At 56.9% G+C, this 26135-nt stretch overlaps 1 protein-coding gene across 2 annotated transcripts; it reads left to right on the top strand.

Moving 5' to 3' along the window:
• The first annotated feature begins 673 nt into the window (after nt 1-673).
• On the top strand, nt 674-25928 carry LAMB3 (laminin subunit beta 3). 2 transcript variants are annotated; one of them, XM_086765628.1, is made up of 25 exons: nt 674-794; nt 1993-2158; nt 2263-2330; nt 2773-2948; nt 3368-3522; nt 12307-12421; nt 12574-12647; nt 13090-13272; nt 13644-13707; nt 14039-14214; nt 14595-14715; nt 15091-15279; nt 15372-15527; nt 16068-16264; nt 16913-17024; nt 17370-17742; nt 18214-18374; nt 19406-19614; nt 20418-20621; nt 21315-21459; nt 22742-22949; nt 23702-23843; nt 24163-24339; nt 24802-24955; nt 25424-25928. In XM_086765628.1, exons 4-25 carry the CDS (start codon nt 2900-2902, stop codon nt 25558-25560), a joined length of 3501 nt encoding a protein of 1166 aa, XP_086621754.1. In that variant the 5' UTR covers nt 674-794; nt 1993-2158; nt 2263-2330; nt 2773-2899; the 3' UTR covers nt 25561-25928. The 2 variants fall into 2 exon arrangements, with proteins under 2 accessions (XP_086621754.1, XP_086621753.1); XM_086765627.1 differs by having other exon boundaries at nt 14592-14715.
• Nucleotides 25929-26135: the final 207 nt, after the last annotated feature.

Below are 26135 nucleotides of genomic sequence, written 5' to 3'. Positions count from 1 at the left end.
CTAGTCCCACCCTTGTCTGCGCGGCAGAATTGTGATGTCCTGCGCTTGACAGTAACTTAGGGTGGAGCATCACTGTTTCAGAGCGTGTTAATGCCCAGTATCACAGGCTCTGGTGGGATTGATGTGTGACAGTCTTTCCCAGAGCACCTTAAACCTCCGGGTTTGACTGCCAGTGTGTTTGGGTAGGCTTTAAACCAGCAGAACAGGTACCCAGCAGCGCACATTTAGCCAAGACTTGCAAGAACGCCACGTCCAGCAGCACCAGCAGCCTTGCAGGAACCCACATCGGTCAGACCTTGCTCTCGTCTGCCTCCTCCAGCACAGTCACTCTGCCAGAGGAGGAGGTTAGGGTTTGGTGGGATTTCTCCCAGAGCCTGGGGTGGGTGGTTAGCACCCCCGCACGAGGTTACGCTGGTGATGGTTTGACTGCACGGGGTCCGCTCGCAGCCAGCGCGCGGGAATGGTGTCGGCGGCTCGCAGCACATCTCGCCTCTTGCGTTCTCTGTAAAACGTTCCCGTGTTCCTTCCCGCTTCATTTCTGCTGCCCGCTGCGCTGGGGAGGAGGCCGGGGAGGAATGTGGTGGTACGGCATTGCTGAGCACAACAGGGCGAGGGCAGGCACACCCCGCGCTGCGGGCGCACCTCAGCCCAGGCGGAAGCTGAGCCAGCCTTTCACAAACTATAGCCTAAGGGACAATGTTTATTTTTTTTTCCAGCGCTGTGTGTTACCCTTCCTCTGAGCTCCTGACCCTCGGCTCGCAGGTGCCCGTGTCGCTCAGCGCGAGGACGGGGAGGTAGGTAGCACGCGCAGCGAGGCGACCGGAGCAAAGAGCTGGAGTGGTCTGACGGGGGCTGCTGAGCCCCCCAGCAGCGCAGGGATGGGATTTTGGGACTGTTTCAGTGCAGGAAGTGGAAAAGGCTTGACGTAAGTTTTTTTTTGAAGATGAAAACCTGTATTTCAGCTGAAACGCAGCACGTGAGCGGTGCCTGGGAGCCCTGTGTGTGTGGGGCTGGGTGTGCAGGCTCCTGAGCCGTGCTCCGGCTGCCTTCACCCAACAGCAGCAGTTTAAACAGGTTTCTTAAAGACTTGTTCCTTTGCTGGCACAGTAAAAAAAAAATAAGCTTATGATGCTATTTCTGTTGATACTCATGTAAAGCAATAGTGACCACTGAAACACGACAAGTGCAAGACAGCTCTGAATTAGGTCGGAAGCAGAGGAGAAGGGCTCCTCATCCCTGGGCATGCACTGGAAACCATCCTGTGGTTTACCCTCTGCGATAAATCGAGTTATTTTGGAAATTTTGGTGCTTTTCTAGGTACCCAAACAAGAATTAATATTTCTTTAAAAATTTAACTCTTCTTTAACTTTTTTTTTCACAGCTGGTGAGTTCACAAGATTGCATTTTGTAGATAATCCTCAAGATCATCTTATGTAATTTTGTGTCTTGAGGAATTCCAGTACCGGAGGCAGGAGAGGGGCTGCGTGACCGGATCTGCCCGTAGAGCCCAGTCGCTGCGCTCGAGGGCGCCTTCAGGCTGAAGTCTGATGTGTGATTACACAGTGCGACTGTAACTCGCTGGACATGGCTGATTAGGCTTTAAATAACCAAGTTTAAGTGCTGATGGCGGTGCTGCCTTGTCATCACGGCGCCAAGCATGGTGTGCAAAACCCATCTGAGAGGGTGGGCAAAGATTTGGGTCCATCGCCCCGACGCAGGGTTGTGCAGCGGCTCTGGAGGGAGCCGCTTTCACGCTGAGTTGGTGACGTCCCCGTGGCCAGCCGTGCCCCAGATACGTGGGGGTCACCCACAGATGGGCTTTGGCTTGCTGCTTACCTGCCGAGCAGCTGCTTCACGCTGCCGTCATCCTCCGCAGTGACTTACGTCTGCGGCCGCGCGCCCTGTCTGGGAGCTGTCATGAGTTACACGGTAACTGGGTGTGTGTGTCTGAAGCTCCCTGAATCACTCCCTTTATGGTTACTGCACCCACAGGCACCTTCTCTCCCAGGTGAGGCAGCTGCGCGTTAAAAGCCGGGAGAGGAGAGAGCCGGCGCTCAGAGGGCTCTTGCGGCTGCAGATCGGCTGGTGCGGAGGGAGAGGGGACACCGCGGGAACCGGGGGCACTGCAGGGACCGTGCTCCCGCAGGGAAGAGGGCAGGTGAGGTCTCTGGTTGCTGGGCTCTCCCGCAGGGCTTATCTGCAGACACCACGCTGGAGACGCTTGTTCTGCAGCGATCTTTATGGGTTTCTTCTTTTTCATAGGACTCTGAGGCATCGCGTGCGCAGGCGAGCTTTGATCTGGAATCGATTCTGGAAACGCGGGGCAAAAGGTGGGGCTGGAGAAGAGCAAGCGCAGCGTGCCTGGGAAGGGGTGGCTGGGGCGGGGGTGTATGTGCACACATGCCTTACGGCATCGTTTCTCGCCACGCGTTGCGACCTGGCATCGCGCTGACTCCCTGCCCGCTGCGGATCGTGGCGCGGGGGGCCGCGGCTTCTCGATGTCCCGGGGGGCTGGGCAGCCCGGAACTGCGGCTCTGCTGAGAGCGAGGTGCCGTGCTGGTAGCTGTGGTTCACCTCAGCAATAACGTAAAGATCTAAAGATAGCGTTTGGGGAAAAGCGTGATCTCTTGTGTGCTCTAGGAGAACCTTGCGCGTGCTTCCTGAGTTAGATGAAAAGCTGGGATGCTTTGTCCTTTGAAACCAAATACAATCTGAGCTTCTGATTCTCGTCTTCGTTACTCTTGGTTCTTCATCCATGTTATTCTGTTGCAGAGCAATTAAAATTATCTGCCTGTGAACGGAGAAGGAATGTGAAGGACCTGGACTGAGCTTTAGACCGGCGTTTTCTGCTTGCTCTCCCTCGTGCTGCCGGCTCTCCCGCGGGCGTGTCCACGGACGCATGGAGCCTGGCTGCCAGCCCTGGCCATGGGCGTTGTTTGTCCTGCTGGGTAAGGCTCACCACGCAGAGCTCTGGGGGGAGCGGACTGAACAGAAACGCCGCTAACGTTGCGTTGTGTCAGCAGCAGCACCGCGGTGGTGGCTGGAGGCTGGTGTTTGATAATCGCGCTGGTGTTCGGCAGCAAAACAGGGGACGCCAGGCGGGGATGGGCAGTGTGATGGGCAGGGAGCCGGGCGTCCCTGCAGCCCAGACCCTGGGGCCGTGGCAGAGAAGTGTTTCAGAAACAACTGTTGGTACAAAGCACTTTAAAAGTGCCTTTTTCTTATTAAAAATAAAGGAAATTCAGGGGCAAAATACCTTTGCATATGCATTTTGTAGTTGGTCTGTTGCAGAAAGCGGCAGACATGCCGGTAGATGTCTGTGTGCCACCCTGACCCCACCCCACGCCCTGTTCTCCTGCTGTTCCAGCTGTCCCGCCGCTGCTGGGCGCGCAGCGAGCCTGCTCCCAGGGCGCCTGCTACCCCCCGACCGGGGACCTTCTGCTGGGACGAGCCCACCGCCTGGCAGCCTCCTCCACCTGCGGCCTCGCCAGGCCCGAGACGTACTGCACGCCCCACGGAGAGGTACGGCCGCCCCCCCCCCGCGCTCCCAAACCTCACCTAGGGATGCTGATGCCTTTACCCATCCTGTCCTTCCCATCTTTTTTCATGTATGCGTTCAACTTATTTTCCATACTTATCCCCCTCCCAACGGCGCTGGGTCACTGCTCCATCTGTGGTGCCCCCTCCAGCCCTTCTCCACCATCCCCGTGGCTGGAGGAGCTGAGCGCGAACGCGATGGCAGGGAACGGGCAGCAAAGCTCTGGCGTGGAGCACTGGGGGCAAAACGAAAGCTTTTGCATCCAAAATATCCCAAGCCTTCCGATCCCCGGATTTTTTAGTTATAAACTGAACTCGTATTTCACTTGTCAAAAACGGGGACGTTTCAGGTCTTTCACAAAGACTTGGAAAAGCTTCTGAAGCGAGCAACTGTTTTCAATTACGCTGGCCATGCGGGGGCAGGAGATGATGCTGGGAGGGATAACGCTGCGGCCAGCTGCAGAGTCCCAGGCTCCACAGCTGCCCCCAAATCCGAGTTTAAGGATAAACCTGCCTGAGCAGGGGGCTGAAAACCCGCAGAGGTGATGTCCCTGGTGGGAGCCCTTCCCAAAGCCTGTCTTTGTCCACCTGGCACTGTTAACCCTGTAACTGCCGCGGGAGGAGCTCCAAAGGGAGCGGGTTCAGTGCAGGGCAGGCAAAACGGGTGTGGGAAGAGATGCTGGAGAGGCAAGGAAGTGGCAGACCTCCAGCGAGGCAGCCTTGGTACAGTGAAATCCAGCTGGAGTGAGTCAGCTTACTTCTGGTTTTAATTCCCCTTCCAGCTGAAGGCCAATACATGGCAGTCAGTGGATTTGTTGTGGAGCCGGTGGTGTTCTCGCTGGGTTGGAGAGCTCCTCTGAGGGCTCAGGGGGGGCTGGGAGCTGTTGGTTGGTGAGAACCGAGGCAGCTCCCTGGCCCTGCCGAGTGTGAGCATCCCTTCCTCCTGGACGCGGGGCTGGCTGCAGCATCTGTCCTTCGTCAGGCCGTTTTCCAGGCTGACAGATATGGTCAGGCATTTCCTCCGTTCAGGTTCCCACTCACTTTTTTTGGAGCTGTTTGGCTGCTCGCGGGGAGCAGGGCTGTTTGCTCGCCTCCCCAGCAAACCCCTGCTGCCTCTCTGGGGTGTGCGGGCCACGGACGGGGAAAAAACAAGCAATTCTTTCTGCTCTGACTTTTTTTTTTTCTTTCCCTTCTCAATTTCTCTTTGTACTTGAGGAAAATTGTACATAAATGTACCTCTGAAATCTTTACTTAACATTGACTTTTGGCAGTGACTCTTACTTGAGGAGGGGGCTCGTACTATGGGAAGCGAGCGTCCGCAAAACCTTGGTTGAGCCTTTTGCCCTGGTACCATCTGGAGGGGGCTGCTTACTCCCTTTGCCTGACCAGAGACGGCTCTGAAGGGCGTCCCGTTACAATTGCCTGCGCCGTTTGCCATCTTTGGGGCGGAGGCCGGCCGTCTCTCTGGTGGCCGTGGTGCCCCTGGAGCAGAAATGGTCCGCCCGGTGCAGAACGCGTGAGGGAGGTCTGGTGGCCGTACCGCGGGGGAAGGCAGAGAGCAGGATTGCAGCGCTCTGTGCTAGTCCTCAACTTCCTAAACTATTTGTTTTTCATATTCCTTACACCTTGCCTCGCAAGTACCAGGGTTAGAAGGGATATGAAAGGATGACACTGATACGTTAAATTGGATTCTCCCATTCCAGCTTTGAGAACGCAGCCTTTGCGTCCTTCCATATGTGTAATCCTTTCCTTTGCTGAAATGGGGGGTGCATCGTTACTGCTGGCAAATTCCTCCAAGACCCTTGTTTCTGTCCTGCAGTTGTGATGGCTGACGGGAGGTTTGAGTATACCAGCTCCTCTCTTTGCAGGAGAAATGCCCATGCATTAAGCATTTCCTGATTTTTTTTCTCCCTTTTTCTACTTGCCTAATTCAAGCAAAAATTAATCCCCTGAACTAAATTTGCCTATTCCCATCCCATAAAAAGTAAGTAATTTAATTTATTGACTCTTATGACTTTTGGTTGCAAGTCTTGCTGTGGTTTTGTTGCCAAATGGGTACAAATTTGGAGTCGGTTTTGCAATCTCAGCAGAGGGCACGGGAGGAGGGGTTGCTCGCGCTGGCTGCTGTCTGGTCCTCCTGCCAGCCCGCGCTGGCCCCTCTTTTGCAATTCTGGGGGGTCACTCGCTGTGGACATCGGCTTCAGCCTCCGCTCCATTGTCTGCCGCGGCTCCGAACCCCTCTGACCTTTATACTTCACGCCGCCGATTGCTCCATCCCTTGGCTGCAGGCTTGGTCTAGTGAAATCCGGGAGGGAGAGGCGGCGTTGCCGTTTATAGCGCAGGGGGCTGCGGCGGTGATTAGAAAAGTGATGGAGGGAGGAAACCGGGCAGACCAATGGTGTGGCCGGGAAATCAGTTAGCGCTTGGGAAATGGCTGTTGAGTCAGCAGGGAAAGTAAAAGCAAGAGGGAAACTGAAAATACAAGAGGAAAATAAGCGAGCCTGGATTTGGCATCCTAAAGGCGCTGATGTGTGTGGAAAGACTCTCACGGAGCAAGGCCTGGTTAACTCGTTATTATTATTAGTTACTTAAATGCTAAGTATAGCGCTTTGATGGGAGTACGGGGTGGCTCGCTCCTCGCCCTGGCCAAGGGAAGGCGCGGTGTGGCTTTCTCACGGATTAGCGGGTTCCCGGTCCCCTGGCCTGGCCCTTCCCAGAGACAGCGCGCGGGCCGTGCGCGCCCGCGGCTCCTCGCTGCGCCTCTGGAACCAGCGGCACCCGTGCCGTGCCGTGCCGTGTTGGCACCAGCAAGGTTAATGCTTCTCTGGAGGAAAGCACTTCTTTCCTCCGGGCTTGTGCAATGCTTTCAGGTTAAAGATGTATTCAGAAAATGGCTACAGACTTTTCTGGATGTTTTATTAATTTTGAAGAGTACCCAAAGCACCCTGCGCGTTGCCACGAAATCCTTTGCCAAAGGAAAGGCGAGAGAGGAGCGAAGCTGGGTGTCCTTGTGCTTGTGTGCTGCTCTCCCTCCTGCAGCGGAGCGCTTGGTGCGCGTGGTGACTATACGGAGTCCTTGCGCCCCGGCCCGGGGACACCTTGGGTGTTAAAATGCCGTTTGCGTAAGGTCAAGGAGCAAGGTTTTCTGCCTGCTCTCACCTGCTTTTCATGGGCACTTGGTGGATGTGAGCAGCAAAGGGTGGGAAGTCGCCTTTACCAGCGCCCAGGTCGTGGTGATGCAGGGCCAGCCGGGTGGGGATGGAGAGGAGAGCGGCCAGAGGAGCCCGATCCCTACGTGGGTCAGTGGGAGGGAGCGTGGGCGCAGGCAGAAGCGCTCCTGGCCTGGCAGAGGGTTCCTCGCTGGGGGACGGCCGCAGCTGCCTGGCAGGGCTTGCTCCGCAGCATCTCTCCCTGCGGCGTCTCAGCACCGAGTCGTCTTTGGCTGCTTCCAAAAACACAGGCCAGCGTCTGCCAAAGGGAGTACGTGCAAGCCTAGTGCTTCTGTCTGCCTAACCGCCACCACCTGACGGGTCCGTCTGCCTGCCCACCCGCACGAGTCGGCCGGGGAGCTCGGTACCGATCCAAAGCTCACTGCCCGCCTGTGCTTCGGCGGGCCCGAGGCGTGTCGGGGCAGGGGAGAGCACGCTGAAAAGCCGCCGTGCCTCCCAGCTCGTTTGCTTTCTAGACCCACCTCACCACTCAAACTCCAGTCTTTTACACAGAAGAACGCATCCACAGGATCGCAAAATAATTGTGGTTGGTAGGGACTGCAGGAGATCCAACCCCCTGCTCAAAGCAGGGCTTCTAGCTTTGGGTATTCCTTCATCATTTCAGGATTTTGCACAGAATACTTTGTGTTCTCGACCTGTTGAAGGTAATACAGCAACAGGAGCTGCTGCTCGGAGCTTATCTCATCTTACTCTGGCGTTCAGACACACCCTGCTCTGCGCTGCGGGGATGTGTCCCTACCTGCAGTGAACGCGCAGGAGAAAAAGCTGATTTCCCATGGGGTTTTTTTCCTCCGCCTCCGTTCTCTCTATCTTCTTTTGCCACACGGCTGCAAACTGACACATATGCTGGGAGACGTCCTGTCTCTCCCTGGCAGAGAAGTTGCAGAGGCGGCGGGACCCCGGGGATAAGCTGCTGCAGCATGGGCTTTGCAGGCTCTGGTCCTGGCAGATTTTAAATGAAGTTTCACTGAGGGGAGATGTGAGAACAGATGGGGTGAGGAAAGCAGGCACCCACGTGCTCGCTTTTAAGCAGGAGAAATGAACTCCTTTTCCTTAAACCCCATACCTGGGATGGTTGTCCAGCTTGTGTCGCACCCCCATCTGCTGTCACTTCTGAATTTGGGGGTCTCCGGTAAAACCAAGCTGAGGGGCAGAGCCTGCTGTGTGTTTTTGCCCATCACCTCGGAGCGCGCTTTCCAGGGTCGCCTCTGACCAGCCAAGCAAGGGTGGGACATGAGGGGCTATGGCTAGGAGATGTATCTGTGTTTCCAAATTTAGCAAATACCGATTGCTCGCTGAGAAGTTTCACCACGATGACATAACCGTGGGTAACTGCTACCATGTTTTCCCATGGAAAATGTACGGAGTACTTCACAGGCAGGACGAGCCCCGCGCCGCGAGCCTGGCGCAGCAGTGTCCTGCAGCTGGTGTCAGCGTGGTTGGAACGGAGAATTGCATAACTTGGCCCTAGCAGGTACCCTTGGTCCAAGGTCACTTATTCTTGCTGCCCACCCTATTTTTTAGGATCCCGCCATCTCTCTGTATCCATATGAATTCCCACTGCTTCCAGACTGCCCCAGGCAAACCTGCACGGTACCTGCTGTCGCTGTACGATGTCCGTTGTGCACGACCCGGCCAGGCTCCCGTCTGGGAGGCTGCGTGCCAGGAGCCCGACTGACACAGTGCCTCTCGCTGCCGCGGAGCTGGGTTAAACGCAGGGCTGCCGATGGCCCTGCAGCTATGAAAGGTCTTCGTTTCATGACCGGAGAGAAGCAGCTTCCCATTTTTGCTGATGGATAACTCTGGTTTATTTTGGGTTGTGCACCTATGCCAGGAGGTTTTATTTCAAGGGCTCTCTACTCATATTAAAATGGCAGCTACAGCTACTTAAAATACTTTGGTCCGAGTCCACGAGATTAAATTGTTTGAGGTTTTCTGTCCCTCTGTGAGTAGGGAAGCATGGGAAGCTGACCAGCAACTGGTTCACAAGGTCAGAGCAGGAGGAGAGCGGCAAAAACGCGCAGCAGAGCTGCGGAGAGCGCGCAGGCGAGGGCTGGGTCTGCACCCGCATCCCTGCGCGCACCGTGCAGCAGCATCCCAGATTCGTGATGTACTATATGGGCAATTTTTACAACTGGTTTTTTTTTTTTTTTTCCTACATAGAGTTTTTTTTTTCCCTCCAGCATTTATTTCTGAAACATGAAATCTGTTTATTCTCAACATGCTAGCTTTCCCTCTAAAACGTCTGCCTTGTGAGTTGCCTTCGAAAAGGCTGGAAGGGATTTCCTTCAAACCCTGAAACTCCACAGCCTGTGTTTTGGGTGACTTTTAAGAGCAGCTTGGAGGCACAGAGGGGCAATTAGCGGTTTCTGTGCAGACCTACAGCTTCGTGTGCCTTCTGGTGGGTGTTTTCGGCCCCAAATCCCAAACCTGCTCAAACAGCCGGAGCGCAGGGGCTGGGGCCCGGGGTGCCTGGCAGGGAGGGGACGGTGGAAAGGGCCTGGAGAGCCGGGGCTGGGGTTGTCCCACGGGTTGGTGACCCAGCTTAGACCCTGGCCGCTTCACTTCCCTTTGTCACGTCCACAGCCCTGGGCTGCTCCTGGCAGGGAAGGGATCTGCCGAGTCTGTTGCTGTGCTGGGAAAAAGTGAAAAAAAAGGGAGAGCGGGGGAAAGGAGCTCGCTTGGTAAATCTCAGCCCGGCACTGGAGTGTCATTTTTGGTAATTCCCTCTGTCCCGAGGAACTTTGAGACACATACTCCCAGGCAGTAATTGCAAGTCCTCCTGTTGTGCAATAGAAGGGTTTCACAATTTGCTCCAGGGATGTGAAATGCATTTTGTTTCCAGTGTTAATTTTAGCCTTAATTAAAAAGGTGGGGGGGGAGGAGGGGAAAAAAAAAAACCAAAAAATGTTTAGCAGGGAGCACAGCCTGGGGAAGGTCTGTCTCACATGACTTGAGCTTCGTCTTCCCCGAGCGCTGTGTTTTAAGTGCGGTTGCAGCTTGGTTGCCAGCATTGCGTTCTAGCTACTGGAAGGTACTGGTGTCGATGTGAATGGTCTAATAAGTATGTGTGAATCACTCCTAATGAATCATTTAGCCGAGATTAACCTTTCCCCTTGCAGAAAGCCTTTCTTCTCTCGCTGCTAATCACAGTCAGAACTGCTGTGGAGTTTAATCATCACTGGGAATTGTTCTCTGAGTTGTTTCTGTGGATAATTCCTGCAGCTTCCTGACAATTTGCTGCTGGTCGTCGTTACCCGAAATGGGATCTGCCTGGACCCAGTGAAATAATTTCTGATTCTTACAGCCAGAGCCAGGAGGAGTTGGTAGAGCCAGGGAAATTGCATGATTATATATTTTGAATTCTCTGTTTGCTTACTTTGCGATATTGTTATAAATATTGTAGTTAGCCAGCTCCTGCTCTGAGGCACTTATAGACAGAACATAAAGGCTGAGGAAAATATTATGGAAGCGGATCCCTTTTAGGCAAGGATCTCTGCTCATATCTGCCCAGCTGCTGAGAGGTTCCCAGGTCCGGGCACGCACCAGGGTCGGGTCTGGGCTTTGTCAGGAGCTAAAACCACCCCGGAGCTGAGCTCCCACCTGCGCGGGGCTGCGCGCGTCGCTGCGTGCTCGCGGGGAGAGCGGCCGGCGGCTTCGCGTCTGCGCTGGTACCGGTTGGTGCCTCCTGGGCAAAGCCAGCTGACGCCTTCTCCAGTTTTGTGCGAGAGCAAGCAAAAAGGTAACTGAACAAAGTTTTCCGTGAATTTTTCTTTAAATAAAAAAAAAAAAGGTAGTCCCTTTCTGTAGAAGTAAGAGACTTGGCTGGCTTAGGTGAGCCTCTTTCCAGAGTAAGGAAATGTGTAAACGGGGAATTTATGTTTGAAAGCAGAAATCCTGGTGCCACTGTGCCCCCCGCCACCGCTTCCTACTGCTGCTGGGAGGCAGGGATCTCCCCCTGCCCCTGCCCCGGCACGCGCGTAGGGTGCTGCTCCCCGATTGCTCTCGGACCGGCTCGTTTGTTCAAGTGTTGGATGGGGAGATCTCGGCGCAGGGGTGGGTGTGAAGTGCCTCTTGTCACTTGCCACCCAATATCTCTGCTCCGCCACTGAAAGCTGATCTCATCACTGGGGTCCCAAACATGCCCGTGCCCCCGGTGTCACCCTGTGCCATCTTGGGCTCGCCAGCCCTCGCAGCGGGGTATCGCGTTGCCTTCCCGGTGTCAGCTGTTAGACCTTGTGCCAGATGCGCTGCCCCCCTCTCCCCCAAAACTGCTTTCCTCCCCGACGACCTTTCTGAGCCGTCCTGCCCTGCGCTGCCATGGCTGGCACTGTGCTCAGTCTTCCCTGACTCCTCAGGCTTTGGGATGTGTTGGCGTGAGGCGCGTGTCCCGCCGCTCCGACTGGGAGGCTGCTTTACTGCTCGGGCCACCGACAACTTCAATTTCTGGTTGCAGTGGTTGACATCACTTTTGGGACAGTGGTATCCCATAGCCTGTACAGCTCCGAGCGTCCCGTGCACAGCCCCGGGAGCCTTTCTGGAGAGAGGGACCGGCTCCTCTCCACCGCGCCAGGCTGGAGGTGCCGAGGGCTTCATTTCACTCCTGGAGCGCCGGCGTTCCCTCCCCGACGGCCTCCGCAGCGCCTCGCGTTTGCTCCGCTCTGAGCGTGGCCGGCACCGGGCGCTCTGGATGGGCCCCCCCTGTGTCCTGCCTGCTGTTTTAACACCGCGCTGGGACCTGCCCTTCCCCACCTTGGCCTCACCTGGAGGGTCTCCCCCTCATTTCGCGGTGGCCCTCGCCCACCCTGTGCCTGCCTCTCCCCTTGGCCAGCACCCAGACCTTCCTTGCTCCCCAACGCTTCCTCATTCCCTATCGAAGCGTTGCTTGGTTAGTCAAAATTTGGGAATTTGTTTGCTCCTCGGGGACCCTGTTTTCTCCAGCCCTGGAGTTACTCGTGCTGCATCTCTGTTTGCTCCTTGAATGACTTACTCAAGTGCAGGGCTGAACTTTGCGCCGCTCGACTTCCCACCCGCTGCCTCCTCACCCGCTGAGCTGTTTGCTCCCGCTCCGCTCCCGGGGGGGACGAGCATCGCCCCGGGCTTTTGGATGGGAGAGAAAGGCCTTTCTGTTCCCCCAGATAAACAGCCCTCGGCTGTGTGGAAAAGGCAAACTGGTCCTGAAAAGCTGCAAGGAGCTTTCTATCAAGTGTTGTCATTGTGGAAAACGGGGTTTGCTTGAAGAAGGCATTGTTGATAGTTTGCCAAAAATGTGTTTTAGTCGAAAGCGTTTTGGTTTTAGTCCATAAACCCATGAGCTGTGCTTTTCATCGGGGTGTGAAGGGGGCCACTTGAGTGTCCTGTGTGTCATTAGTCTTATTGACCGCAGCTCTTCAGATCTCAGATAAACCAGCTGTACTGATGCTTTGGTTCCTCGGTGAGTCCGTGCTGCGCTTGGGCCCCTCGCCTCCGGGGTCTGCAGCAGGGTCGGGGTCTGCAGCCGAGCCGGGACCGTGGCTTCCCCCCGCCCTTTCTCTTCCAGTGGAGCATGAGATGCTGCAGGTGCGACTCGCGGCTGCCGCACGCCTTCAACGGCCACCGCGTGGAGAACGTCCTGTCCTCCGCCGGGCACTCGCGCTGGTGGCAGTCCCAGAACGGTGAGTACCACCGGGCGCCTTGGGGTGCCCCCGCGCCCCCAGCAGTGGGGAAGGGTTGGAAGAAAAGAAGGAAATGAATGACTGGGCTCAGGCAGCCGATGGGTTTGTTTTCCTGAAGCCTGACCTCTGAAGCTGCCTCTCTGTGCCCGCAGGTGTCGAGCGCGTCTCCTTGCAGCTGGACCTGGACCAGACATTCCAGCTCAGCGGCATCCGCCTTCACTTCAGGGTTTGTCTGCAGCATCTCTGCTCGTGAGGAGGTCACAGATGACGGCCCCACTGGCTCTCTGCGGGACGTGGGGATCTCGGTGCACAGCTCCATCCGGGCTCCGGATCGAAAGCACGCCAGGGATCGTGCCCCCAGCCCTCAGTTTCCCCTGCTTGCATGGCCATTCCCCTGGGCATTTGGGAGCAGCAGAGCAGGGCGGTGGGTTCCCATCCCATGACCGTCTGCCCAAAAATCTCCTTGTGTTTCGTGGCCGCAAGTGCGGGGCTGCAGCAGGGCTGGGCGAGGGCAGGGGGGAGCTCGGGTGGTGTTGATGACCTGTGAGGGAGGGCATTGCTCCAGCGGCCTGCTGAGGGAGGATGAGGAGGAGAAGCATCCCGGGCCCTGGGTGGGAGTCAGTTGGTGTGCACTGCGTCACAGATTTACCTCTTTCCCCGCTCTGCAGTCGCCGCTGCCCGCCGCAATGCTGATCGAGCGCTCCACCGACTTCGGCAAGACCTGGGAGGTGTACCAGTACCTGGCCTCCGACTGCGCCGCCGCCTTCCCCCGCGTCCCCCGGGGCTCCCCCGAGGGCTGGCGGGACGCTCGGTGCCAGGCGCTGCAGGGGTACCCTTTGCACGGGGGCAAGGTAGGATTGCGGCAGGGACCCCCGCGCGGGCCCGTTCCTCACGCTGTGACCCTGGGGTTGGGGCGGGTGGTCTGCAGGACACCTTAGAAGCACAGGGTGGTCTGGAGATCTTTTACACCTGTTACGCTGGGCGAGGGACGGAGCCCGTGGACATCCCACACGGGAGGATTTCTGCTCCTCTGGGAGAAAAGCCCTCCCCGCTTTGTGGGGAGCGAGGCGTTATGTTGGTCTTCCTGCAAAATCCTCTGCAGCCTTTTCCCTGTGTTAGGTGATGTTCTGCATCACATCCAGAGCACGCGCTGCCCAGAGCGCGAGAAGAAAACACCTTGCGTTTCCTGCTTCTGAACTTTCTTATTTTTTTTCCTTCTAAGGTGAACTTCAGTGTCCAGGACCTGGCATCTACCATCACCACCTCTCACAGCCAGGCTGTTGATAGTAAGTGAACAGCCTCTTGAAAGAGGAGGGAGGAAGGGAGAGGGGCACGATGCTCCTCGTCGCCTCATGGTCCTTCCTACGTGTGAAGGAGAGTGCTGAGCCGGGGTAACCCCGCGGGGGAGCAGGCAAACAAGGCCTCGAGCTGCATGTTCGGCTGCTGCCCCGGCACTTCCGCTGTGTCACGGTGTGGCGTTTGGCCTTTGCTGATGGCTCAGCTGCTGCTCTTCACGCCGGTGCCCCTGGCTCTTGCTCCAAGCCCCCCACACAAATTGCAACACAGTTCTGCAGCTGGTGCCCACTGCCCCTCACGCCTCTCCTCCCTCCCTCACAGAGCTGGGGCGGTTCACCAACCTGCGGGTCAACTTCACCGAGCTCCCCCACGTTCCGCGCCAAGGCTACCACTCGCCCAGCACCTTCTACGCCCTGACGGAGATGCGGGTGCTGGGGAGCTGCTTCTGCCACGGCCATGCCGACCGCTGCGCCCCTTCGGGAGACCTGCATGCTGCGGTGAGCATCGAGGTGTCAGGCCATCCCTGAACCCCAGCACGAACGTTGGGCTCCACCACACGCCCAGGGGTGCTCCCCAGTGGTGGGGTGGGGTCTTTCCCCTTTTCTCTTGTCCCCAGCTTATGCTTGTCCACTCTCCCTTGAGGTGGTTGTCCTTGGGTAGGTGGAGGAGGCGGTGGGAATTGCTGTGAATGAGGAGCAGCCTGTTCCCGGCACTGTGGCAGTGATGTCTGGGGGCTGGAGCTCCATCTCTGCGCGGGGAACGGGGGCTGCGTGGGGGCAGGAGCAGGCTGGGGGTGTGCTGGAAAGGCAATGGGAGGATGGAGCTCTGAACTGAGCCGCCACCAGCCAGGAGGGGTAAAGCGTTGTCTCTGCAGCAGGTCCACGGGCACTGCGTGTGCCAGCACAACACCACCGGTCCCAACTGCGATCGCTGCGCTGCCCTCTACAACGACCGGCCGTGGGCGCCCGCGGAGGACGGCGATCCCCACGAGTGCCAGAGTACGGCGAGTGCCCTTCCACTCTGCTCTTCCCGAGGCCTTTCCTAAATCCTTCCCAGCCGGGTGCAACGGGACCGGGAGCGAGCTCAGAGACCTTTTAGCAGGATGCTTTTGGGAACTGGGCGTTAGCACCGACGTCTCTGCAAAAGGCACCCCAACGTGTTTGCACGCTGGGCTTTGCTCTGCGGGGCTGTGGCCGAGCGATGCCCTGGGGTTGCGGGGTTGCCCCAGCGCTTGGCCCCGCTGTCCGGCCGTGGCAGTTTGGGTGGCGGGTGTCACCGTGCCACGCAGGGACGTGGGCACCCTCTAGTGCCGGAGGGGCTCGCGTGGTTGCAGCGCTAGCTGGGCTGTTTCATTGAATATTTTTTTTTTTCAGAGTGCAACTGCAACGGTCACTCGACATCGTGCCACTTCGACCCGGAGCTGTTCCGTGCCAGCGGCGGGACGAGCGGGGGCGTCTGTGACAACTGCCAGCACAACACCGAAGGCCACAACTGCGAGCGCTGCAGAACTAACTATTTCCGCAACCAGCAGCAGGATCTTGCCCATCCTGAAGCCTGTCTGCGTGAGTGCCCGCTTACCCCCACGCAGCACCTTCCCCGCACCCCCGGCTGCCCCTCGCCCCCCTCAGCCGTGCCGTTTCTCGCACGTTTCCAGCCTGCGAGTGCGACCCGGATGGCGCCGTGCCGGGCTCCATCTGCGACCCGCTGACGGGGCGCTGCGTCTGCAAGGAGAACGTGCAGGGGGACCGCTGCCACCTCTGCAAGCCGGGGTTCACCCAGCTGGCCAACGCCAACCCCATGGGGTGCCGCAGTGAGTACGGCCCGAGACGTCCCCCGCTTCCCAGGGCGCTCCCACCCCGCCTCTGCGCCCAGCATCCTCGGTGGCTCTGAGAGGGATGTGGTTCTCAGCTTTGATTTGGGGTTCCCACGCCAAAGCCCTGTTTTGCAAAGGCTTTTAAACCTCTGCGCTCAGGCTGTGGCCTGTCTGAGGTCTGAGTTTGGAAAAAAGCGTGGGGAAAGTGGAGTTTGGAGCATGCCTGGGGCTGTATCCCCTCCGAGTGCGCAGGGCTGGGGATGCCGGATGCAGAAGGCAGCCGTTCGTTTGGGTCAGCGTCGCCGTGCGGCTGGCTTGGAGGGGCGCTGAGACCCTCGGGCTGCTCCGGCGCTTGGGTGGGCACCGTGGGGTGAGAGCGGGTCTGCAGCTCCTTTGTGCCAGGCTCAGGGGTGAAGGGAGAGACGGGAGAGCTTGTCTTGGGCTGGCTGCAAGCTGCTTCCGTGGACCTGGCTTTGTGGGGAGCCGAGCTGGTGCTCTGCCCCCATTTTTAATGTGACAAAACGCTCCCTGTTTCAGGATGCACCTGCAACGTGCTGGGAACGCGGCAGGACATGCCCTGCGACGACGAGACGGGGAGGTGCTTCTGCTTGCCCAACGTGGTGGGGAATGACTGCGACCAGTGCGCCGCCGAGCACTGGGACATGGGGAGCGGCCGGGGCTGCCGGCCCTGCGACTGCCACCCGCACGGCTCCCGCAGCCTCCGCTGCAACCAGGTACCGGCCAGACCGCCCCGAGCGTCCTCAGGGCAGATTCAGCGTGTTTCAGCAGTGTTTCTGTTTTATTTCCCTGTGCACCTGCAAGCTTGCGCTCTTTTTCCTTTCCCAGCTCTGCAAGCGCTGCGGAGAGGGGCTGCCCGGGGGCGGTGCGGGGGGCGAGCTGCGCAGCCAGGGGTGCCACTGCCAACGGAGCCGTGTCCCCGCGGGGCAGCACCGCGCTGGGGATCGCTTCCCTCAGAGCATCGGAACCGCTCGTGGGGTGGCTCCGTTGTCCCGTCCCGTCCCTGGGAGCCTCCGCACAAGGGCCGTGCGTTCCCTAGCGCATCCTGCTCTTGTGTTCCCGTTTCCTAGAAAACACTGTGACAGGCTATTCAGGAAAATGAAAGAAGATGGTAATTATCAAGGCACAATTAAGCGATTTAAAAAGGCCTGGTATTTAGTAAGGAAGCCCTAATAAGAGATCTGCACACAGGGAAGGCAAGTTAATTATCCTTGTTTGTCAATGAAAAGCATATGTGTCACTTCAGGCTTAACAGACAACTGGGAAAATTGAAGTTAAATATAAAAAAAACCCAACAAACCAACCAACAAACCCATGACAAATTCTGAGCGCCAGGGCTCACTGGTGTGTGTCGCTTTGCCCAGTTCACAGGACAGTGTCCGTGCAGAGAAGGCTTCACGGGACGGACGTGCTCTGCTGCGCAGGAGCAGGGTTGCCCGGACAGGCACTACGGAGACGTCCGGGCCGGGTGCACAGGTAGGGAGCATCCACTTGGCTTGGTGTTGTTTATCACGGTGAAATCCCGGGTTATCTGGGAAAGAGCACCTGGCCTGTGTCTTGACATCAGCATTTCCCATGCTCTTTTTCGAAAGACATTTCCTCTCCGGAACAGCTTCCTAGTTAATGCCTGTTCCTCTCCCTCATCTCCAGGCATCCGCCAGTCCCCTCCTGGCCATGGACTTCAGATTGCGTTGGCACCCCACTAACAGGGCCTGATTTTATAGATTTAAATGTATTTTTCCTTCTCCTTTTGGTCAGGGAAAAAAATAAATTTAAATGTATATATCTCCATCTATGTCTCTCCATCTTTCCATCCCCCAGAGTGCGACTGCGACTTCCAGGGCACGGAGGACGTGGGGTGTGACAAAATCACGGGGCAATGCCTCTGCCGCCCCGGCGTCACGGGCCCCCGCTGTGACCAGTGCCAGCGGGGCTACTGCAGCACCTACCCCGGCTGCGAGCTGTGCCACCCCTGCTTCCGCGCCTACGACGGCGACATCCAGCGCCTGCGCTTGCGCCAGGCCGGCCTCGGCAACTCCACCTCACGGCTGCCCCCGGGGAGCGGAGGGTCCCGCTTCGGCCCCCGCCTCTCGCAGGCGGAGAGCAACGTGCAGCAGGCGCAGGGCATCCTCGGCCGCGCTCCCGCGACGGAGCAGAGCCTGGCGCGGGCGGGCAGCGCGCTCGCTGCGATCAGGTGAGGGATGGCTGCCGCTGACGGGGTGCGTCCCTTAGCCGGGAGGGGATGCTGGCTTTTTCCACGTGCTCGCTCCGCCTGTCACGCTGAGCTGCTCGCACGTGTTCTGCTTCGTTTCTGTACCTGAAAATCTTGCTCTGCTCATCCAGTGGCTGCGGATGCAAAAAAGCAGCGCTTCCACACGTGCCCATCCTGTGCAAAATATTGCAAAGGCAGGAGGCCAGCGGGCAGGCGCCGGGCGGTCGGCATCTTGCCCGGTCCCTGCGTGGGCACGGCCATGCGAGATGTAGCCTGGCACCTCTGCAGACCTGCAAGGCCATGGCATGTCCTCAGCTGTCAGCTCTCCGGGCTCAGGAGTGCGTTTTCACCGGCTGTTGGCAGCATCCCAGCACGGGAGAGCCCTGCTCTCTGGCTACAGGTGCTTGACTCTCTACTTGAATTCACATTTTCTGCTTTTTTTTTCTCTTCCAGAGAGCAGATCCAAGGTGTAAATCCTGACCTTCGTTTCCTGGATGAGACTGCCTCTCTATCGAGGGAGCTCGAAGCCCTCAACAGCAGCTTGCTTGTCACTAACACCCAGTATCAGAGCAAGAAGTCCCAGTTTGAAACCAGCCGCAGCACGGATCTGTCAGGTACATTGCTGCAGCTCTAATATCTCTTAATTTGCAGCTGTTAATTTACTTCAACATGACTGTGCCTGGTGGTTTCCCACAGGCTGGTGGGTGAGATGGAGTTTTTAACCTGCTGTTAGCTCAGGAACAGCGACTGCATCTTCCCTCCCCGACGAGAGGGATGCTTTCTGCCCGGCCTCTGGTCCACGACCCGGGATTTCACGCTGTCGGGTTATTTGCTCCGGTGTTTTGGGGCTGGGCGGCTCACTCCGTGGGCGCAAACCCTGTCGCTGGGGCGCAGCGGGGAGCGGGGAGCCCCGCTGGGATCGTGTCACCGAACCCGGGATGGAGCAGAGATAATGAAGGTTGTGCGCAGATGGAGGAGATGGAGGGGTGGGGAAGGGAGCCAGGCAGCTGTCAGGCGCTTAGGAGAGGAGCTAATTAAGCCCTGTGATGATGCTGGTGGTAGGCTGCCATTAAATCCCTGCTGCAGCTCATTCTCTCCAAGCGTCTCCCTGCTGCCTCCCCCTCCCCGCTGCCATGCGGCTCAGCTGGCCGGGGACGCGTGCAGTTTGCCGCTGCCGGGGCAGTTTGCTCTGCACCTTGCCGTCGAGCAGGGCGTACAGCTCCGTGTCCTGGCCGCTCTCCTTCCAGGCTGGGCCAGAGGGGAAGGGTGGGGGCAGCTCGGGAGCCAGGGAGAGGGCTCTGGAAGAGCCACGTCCTGCCCCACAGAGCCCTTCTGGGCTGCACGGAGCAGAGCTCGGGATCCAGCACGTGCACGTCGTCGTGCTTTAGTTTTGTTCTGATCTTTTAACCCCAATCCAGAACTCTCTCCATGAAAGCTCTGTAGCTCACTGAAGGAATGGCTGAAAGGCATTTGGGAAATAAAAGGAGCTTTCTCGTGATGCCTTAGTGACTAATCATTCCGGCTGGCCCCCTCTTCTCTGCACACATCCACTCGCAGGGTACAGTCAATGCCTTCGCTTGGGTAGCTCTGCTGCATTTATGAGTCACGGAGGCATTTGTGTCATTTATCGGTTTTATTCCTGCAGGAGCCTTCAGGACAATCAGATCTGCTTACCAGACGTCCACCAATGCCAACAGCCTCGTCACCGGTGCCTCCGGGCTGCTGGCCACATCCCGGGACAGCCGCGGGAGAGCTGCGAAGCTGGAGCGGGGGCTTGCGGGGTCCACCTCCAAGCTGCTGTCCCTGAAGGGCGAGATGGCCTCGTCCCCCAACCTGACTCCTCTCATAAATAAGGTGAAGACACAAAGTGGTTTTGTGGCTTCCCCACTGCACATATCCAGGTTTCAGGAGGGCACTGTAGTGCTCAGGACGCAGAAGCCTCGTCCTGCGGTCGTGCGTCTTCCCTCAAACAGCGCAGCATGGCAGGACAAAGTCTCTGTCCAGAGAAGCTCATCAATGGCACCCAAGCAGCCTCCTGCTTTGGGACATCAGTGGAGAACTGCCTGAGCATCCCTTGCCTGGGGATCACAGACACCGAAGCCTTGCCTGCTGCCCCCGCCCGAGCACGCGCTTTTCCCTCCAAGGACACTCTCGTGTGTCAGTTCTTGTATCTCGAAGTCCCACTTAATTTCTGGATGAGGTTTCTTTTATTTCTCCTTGGCTGCTTTGTTATTGCCATGGAGATCCATTTCGGTGTCTCCTTGTGCACGGTTGCTGTGGAGACCACCAGCCTCCCCTCTGATTTTCAGGGCACCAACACGTTCCCAAGCGACCAAGCCCGCGCTGCTGCTTGCGCCGGCTCTGGGTTTGCGTGTGCCCCTGCTGCAGCGTGCGCTTTGGCGGGCGGTAACTCCAGAAGATGCTGTGCTATTAAAACCACTGATGTCTGGGCAGGAGAGCAGGGTCTTCTCATCCCGTTCCCCCTCCTAAAGCAAACTGCACTCGTTGGAGAGGGTTCCCCTGCCCCGAGGGGAAGAGTTGCTGTTCCCCAGCTGCCTTAGCGAGGGTCTGGAGGAACTTTGGCCCCTGTCATGAGCCGGTTTGCGTCCCTGAGGGCACTGAGGCCCTGGCTGACCCATCGCTCTCTCCCTCTCCAGATCTGCGGTGGCCTGCGAGCGGAGACGTGCACGCCCGCCCGCTGCGAGGGGCAGCTCTGCCCGCGAGACAACAGCAGCGCCTGCGGGAACGGCCGGCCCTGCCGCGGCATCTTCCCACTGTCGCGCGGGGCCCTCGCCACGGCCGGGGAAGCTGCCCGGGAGTTTCGCAGCCTGGGCACCCGGCTCCGGGAGACGGCGCAGCTGGTGAGCGCGGGCAGCGGGCCGAGCCCCGCGCTCCGTCCTTCGGGGTTGAGCAGCAGAGCCTGGGGGGACCGCTGTGGAAAGAAGCGGCTGTGGTGAAATACCCAATGCCAAACTGTATTTGAGGCTTCATCTTTTGGATAGCTTCAGAAATTCAGGGGTTTTTGAGTGGGAGAGTCCCTGGTGCGCGCGTGGGAGTTGCCTCCACCCGGCGCGGGAGCCACAGAGCTGAAGGCACGCAGGGGGCTCTGGAGATGCCACGAGGAACCCTGTCCTCCTCCTCCTGGTGTGGGATTAGTATGGGAGAGACAGGGGGGATTTGGAAACCCCTCTGAATCTGCAGGTGTCTCTGCTCTAACGTTGGATGCAGCCTAGAGCGCGTGTGTCAGCGCTGTTGTGGCTTCTCCCTGCGGCCTCTCGGGTGCTCACAAACATAAAGTGGGTTTTCAAAGTCATTCAAAATTCATTTCAAAGGTGTTTTAGAAAGCTAAACAGTACTGCCCCTCTTTGAGAGCTTCCTTTGCAAATCCAGCCCCCCGTCTTTAACATTCACAGTCCTGTAAAGCAGTGGTGTATTAAAAATGGGGAACAGCGTAATTTCAGAGCGACCTGTCCAGTTCGCTCCGAGTTGAGGTAGGGCTGCTGGGATTCCAGGTCAAGAAGAAACAGCTCTACCAGGCTTTTGTTTATTTGCAGATTAAAACAACAGAGATGTCTGCGAATGAGATTCAAAGCAACACTCGGCGGCTGGCGGAGCAGATGAGTGTCACCAGGACGCAGATGGAGGGGGACGTGCGGCGCATCCAGCAGTTCGTCCAGCAAGTTCGGAACTTCTTGTCAGGTAGCGAAGCTGTAAAGTGTGTGTGTGCAGCTCGGCTTGTGCACGGAAAAACCTGATTTTTACGGTGATGTTATGTATGAGAGTACAGTACAAGGGAGGCAGCTGAACAGGTCACCCCAGCTAAGCTCCAGTTTATCTGAACAAGGGTGTTTACGTGGCAAAGGCAGTGCGCATCCTCTGAGACAGTGAAGCAGGCTTGGATTGTGTGTTCTGGAAAACGGAGAAGGGATTTCAGCCGTGCAGAAGTCTGTGATTTTGTCAGGAGTTGCAGTTTGGCCACCTGACTTGCTCAGGCTTGACCGTGCCCTTCAGATCGACCCAAATGAATCCTGGCTGGTTTATCTGTGCCGACTTCCCTGGGATGTCACCGGCGCAGACCCTGCCCGCTTCCTTTTGGGGACATTTGGGGGCCAACCCTGAGGTGTGCAGGGCAGGAGGCACCGCACGTCCTCAACCTGTGCCCAGGGCTTCGTGGAGGGGTCTCCAACACCCCCCCAGGAACTGCTCTTAAACAATGGACTGAACTAAGGCAAGTGAAAAGCTGGGGATGAGCCGGTCCTTTGTCTGCGCTCTGCCGCAGAGCCTCGTGCCGTCGCGGGGGCTCGAGGCCAAACCCGTCCCTGGGCTGGTGCTCTCTGAGGATTTGCTGCGGTGACCCGATGCAGAGAAGTTTAGCGGCAACGCTCGCTGACTGGAGATAAACAGGCAAATGAATCTTCTCTGGAGCAGACTATTAATCCAACGAGAATTCCTTGTTGTCCTATAAACCGATGGGATAACGTATTGTTCGCGGACAGACTGTAATGACATAATGAGCCTCACGAGCATTAGCTGGATAAGAAAATCAGGTCATTTGGTGCTGCCTGGTGTTAATGATGAGTGAAGGTATTTCTGAGCTAATTGCTGGGCTAATGTCCCTTGGGCTTTGCCTGCCCCTTTATTAACTTGCACTTGTGAAATAACAAAAGGCTTGGCTTGAAACACCGCCTCATCTGCTCAGTGAGGTCCACCTGACCCTGCTCTGGCCTTAGCCATGGTGTGCTCCTCACCAAATTAAAGGGATCACTTCTGTCCTTTCCTGAAAGTTTTGCTGATGTCACTGAGAAGTACATTAAATTCAAGGGGATTAAATTCAGAGTGGATCATGGCAGCTATCTGAAAGGAAGAGACTGTGTGTGTGAGAGCGTGCATGGCCGGATGCTCGCCCTCATCCTCCCTTGCGTTTGCACTCCCGCCTTCCGCCTCTCCCGTTTCTCACACCATCTGTCTGTCTGCTCTGTAGACAAGGATATGGACCCCGCCGCTGTCCAGGAGATCAGTGAGTCTGTTCTCTCCCTACGTCTCCCCACGAATGCTGCCACAGTCCTGAGAAAAATGACCGAGATCCAAAATCTGGCGACTAAGCTGCAGTGCCCGGAGAGCATCCTTGCCCAGACGGCCGAGGACATCGTTAAGGCCAAGGAGCTTCAGCAGGAGGCAGAACAAGCCAGGTCAGTTGGGGTTCACGGGCTCTCAGCAGCTGAGGGTCGCTCAGCCGGAGTGGACGCGGTGGTTCTCAGTTGGGTTGAAATCTCACTCCACTGGAGCTGTGCTGCCTTGCACAATCGGAAGTTTCAGCCCAGGATCTTCTATGTCTGTACTGCACCTAAAAGAATGAGTCTGCAGTCTCTACAGACACCTCTCTGGTGCCTCAATGCAGATAGGAAATCCAGCTGCCCAGAACAGATCTTGTTCTAGGTTCTGGAACAAGAAGGTCTTTACCAAAAGTAACGGAGGCTTTTCTCTATCTCTTAAGTCCCTGTGATGGGAGATGACAGGGTTGCCCTGGTATTACTAGATATTGGTGACCTACATCCTAATTGCACAAGAGAGCACGAGGAGATTAAATGGGCTGTTTGTTTTCTGGGTGAAAGTTGGGAGGATTATCCCATGGTCCCTTAAAAAGTAATTACAGAGCGTCCTTGCAAATTTGGAGCATCTACTTTGTCACGTGTTGGCTCGCAGCAATATCCCAGCACGAAGGTTAGGGGGATAAGTAGGTAAACTCCTTGGTAGTGTCTTGACACCTGCTTAACCTGCTGGGTGATGAGACGAGGGAGCCTGGCTTTCTACAGCGAGCTCTGTCACCCAGCCCAAATAGTTTGCGGCCTTCTCGACCTTGCTTGTTTTGCCTCTGCAACCCTGCCTTCCAGCCCGTACCGTTCTCCGCACTCACGCCTGGCCCTTTCCCATGTTTCCCCAGGAACCGGGCGAACGCCGTGGAGGGCAACGTGGAGGAGGTGGTGGGGAATCTGCGACGAGCAAACACGGTGCTCCTGGAGGCCCGGGGTGCCATCAGGGGCTCTGGCTCTTCCCTCCGCTTCATCCAGGAGCGCGTCAACGAGGCAAGTGATGTGCGGTGACTTCCCAAGTATCGGCACTGTGCCCTGCTCACCGCTCCTTTGAAACCTCCCTGCTTGGTAGAGCCCTGCACCAGCACAGCTGGGAAATGGGGTCTGGTGAGGCTTTTGCTGTAAAATTCTCTTATTTCTGCTGTGCCTCACTTGTGTGCTTCTCCAAACTCCAGTCCTCACTCCCTGCCGAAACCCCGCTTCTGCGATGTGCCTGTCCAGCAGCGTAGCTGGTCCCTGTGCAGAGGAAAAAAACATTAGGAGTGGGATTTGGATGTGATTTCCTTCTTAATATGGAGCGCTCTGCTCTTAGATCGAGGCTGTTCTGGGCTCAGCCGAGAAGAACGTCAAGTCCATCGCGGGCCAGCTGGACGGGCTGGTGGAGAGGCTGTCGCAGCTGCAGCGTGGAGTGGACCAGAACCGCCTGTGGGCCACCGACGCGCGGCAGACGGCTGAGGAGGCGGGCGAGCAGGCCAGGAGTGCGCAGCAGGTACCGGGCTCGGGCACGTCAGCGGCCACAGCTGAGCTCCGCATCCCCGCTGTCACTAGACAGCCAAGCCAGCTGTGGCCTGGAGCGTTGTTAGATAAGGCGAGGAGGCTTTTCTGTTCAGGGCACGGCTTGTGCGGTGTGGTGTCACTTCTTATTAATCTGATGCAGTACCCCACTGCTGAATTTTTCCAGGACCTTTCTCAATCCTGATGCTTTTTGCTGGAAACTTCTCTCTGCTGTATCTCCCGCCCGAGGCAGAGTAGTCCTTACAGCCGTCAATCAGCATCGTTCGGAGCGCATCACAAACTGTTAGGCGTTTGCATGATAACATGAGTGCATATCATGGCAAAGCTCTAGTGCAGTATCCGTTTAATATTTGAAATGGATTCAGCATTGGAAAATCCCCTTTTCCTCAGTCTGTTTGCTTGATCCTACCTACACCGCTCATTTGCTTTTCCACAGGCTTTCGAGCAAGTGAAAGTGCTGTACGCTGAGCTGAAGAGAAGGACGGAGCAGAGCCCGGCTCTCGGGGAGCAGGGCAGCAGGGTGCAGAGCATAGACCTGGAGGCACAGGCTCTGTTTGAGGAAACGTTGGCCATGATGCTGAGGATGGAAAGTAAGGCTCTCCGTGAGCTCAATGCAGTGACCTCATGCGCTGGGGAAGGGCTTCTGATTCCCAGAGGGGTGAGGGAAAGAAACTCCAAGGAAGACAACGTACTTCTGGCAGTGAGATGGTGCAGATTTGGGCTGCATCTGCCAGTAAATCTGGAGTTTGCGAGGGTGCGTGGGTGGCCACGCCTGACCCTCTGCCTGCAATGCCCATGTGCCCCCAGTTGCCTCTGCATGCTCGCTTCCATTTGTAAGCGTTCAAAATTAATGGCTTTGTTTGGAGCAGTTGTGTTGGGGTTTTTTGAGGGGGAGAAGGGGGAGTGCGGGAGGAGGAGGAGGCGGTGATATTGGCTTTCCTTGCCCCGTCGGAGCTGTGCAGGAGGGAGTGGAGGCTGAGCGCAAGGCAATGGGGAGGGAAATGATGCCTTGTTCCTGCCTGACCACCGCATAACCCTTTCCTGCTCTCTCTCCTCAGCTTTAGAGACGGAAATTCAGGAAAGCAACGAGGCTTTGATGTCCAAGTCAGCCAGGCTGGCAGGCCTGGAGGAGCAGGTGGGAAGGATCCGGGATGCCATCAACAAGCGCGTTGCCTACTACGAGAGCTGCTCCTGAGCGAGCTGCCCGCGCTCCAGCCACGTTGCCTTCCTCCTCTGCAGACACGGACTTGTGTGCTTAGTCCCAGTTTCTGGCTGGAGTTCTCATGTGCCTAACGTCTCTATTTTTAGCAAACTGAGTTTCTGTACCTCTGGAAAATAGCTGCACCGAGCCAAAGGAGAGGGCTCAGCGTGGCTGGACTGGCTGAAGCTGCCCAGTGGTTGGAGGAAGAAGGGGGAGAGACATCCATCTTCCATTGCAAATAAAAACATCCCCAAAGCTGTCATTTCCAGAGGGGTTTATAAACCAAGACATCATTTCTTTTTCTTGTTGTAGCCAATTCAAGTTCAAATTAAAACCCTCATGTGGGGCCTTTTAAAACCTTTTATCTACACTGCAGTTAATCCTTAAAGCTTGCTGTGGCTTCAGTGCTTCCCTCCTAGATCTTTCTTCAAAGCAGATCGCAGAAATGGAGAATTTTATCTCTGTAATATCTATACAACGTACCTATATTTATCTAAATAAGAGAAACACAATCTCCTACTTAAAGGTGAAGTCAAATGTCTTGTTTGACTTTCTGCTGCAATCTGCTT

The sequence above is a fragment of the Chlamydotis macqueenii genome, chromosome 23 (assembly GCF_036417535.1).
Source record: "Chlamydotis macqueenii isolate bChlMac1 chromosome 23, bChlMac1.mat, whole genome shotgun sequence".
NCBI classification, from domain to species: Eukaryota; Metazoa; Chordata; class Aves; order Otidiformes; family Otididae; genus Chlamydotis; species Chlamydotis macqueenii.
Note: the sequence above shows the minus strand (reverse complement) of the source record. Positions and strands in the feature narration are given on the sequence as shown.

Bases quoted from the DNA above. Each gene is read 5' to 3' on its own strand.
- LAMB3 (XM_086765627.1), top strand. From the start codon at position 2,900: ATGGAGCCTGGCTGCCAGCCCTGGCCATGGGCGTTGTTTGTCCTGCTG. The intron at 13,273-13,643 runs GTAGGATTGCGG...TTTCCTTCTAAG, and splicing joins ACCCTTTGCACGGGGGCAAG to GTGAACTTCAGTGTCCAGGA. The intron at 17,025-17,369 runs GTAGGGAGCATC...TCCATCCCCCAG, and splicing joins CGTCCGGGCCGGGTGCACAG to AGTGCGACTGCGACTTCCAG.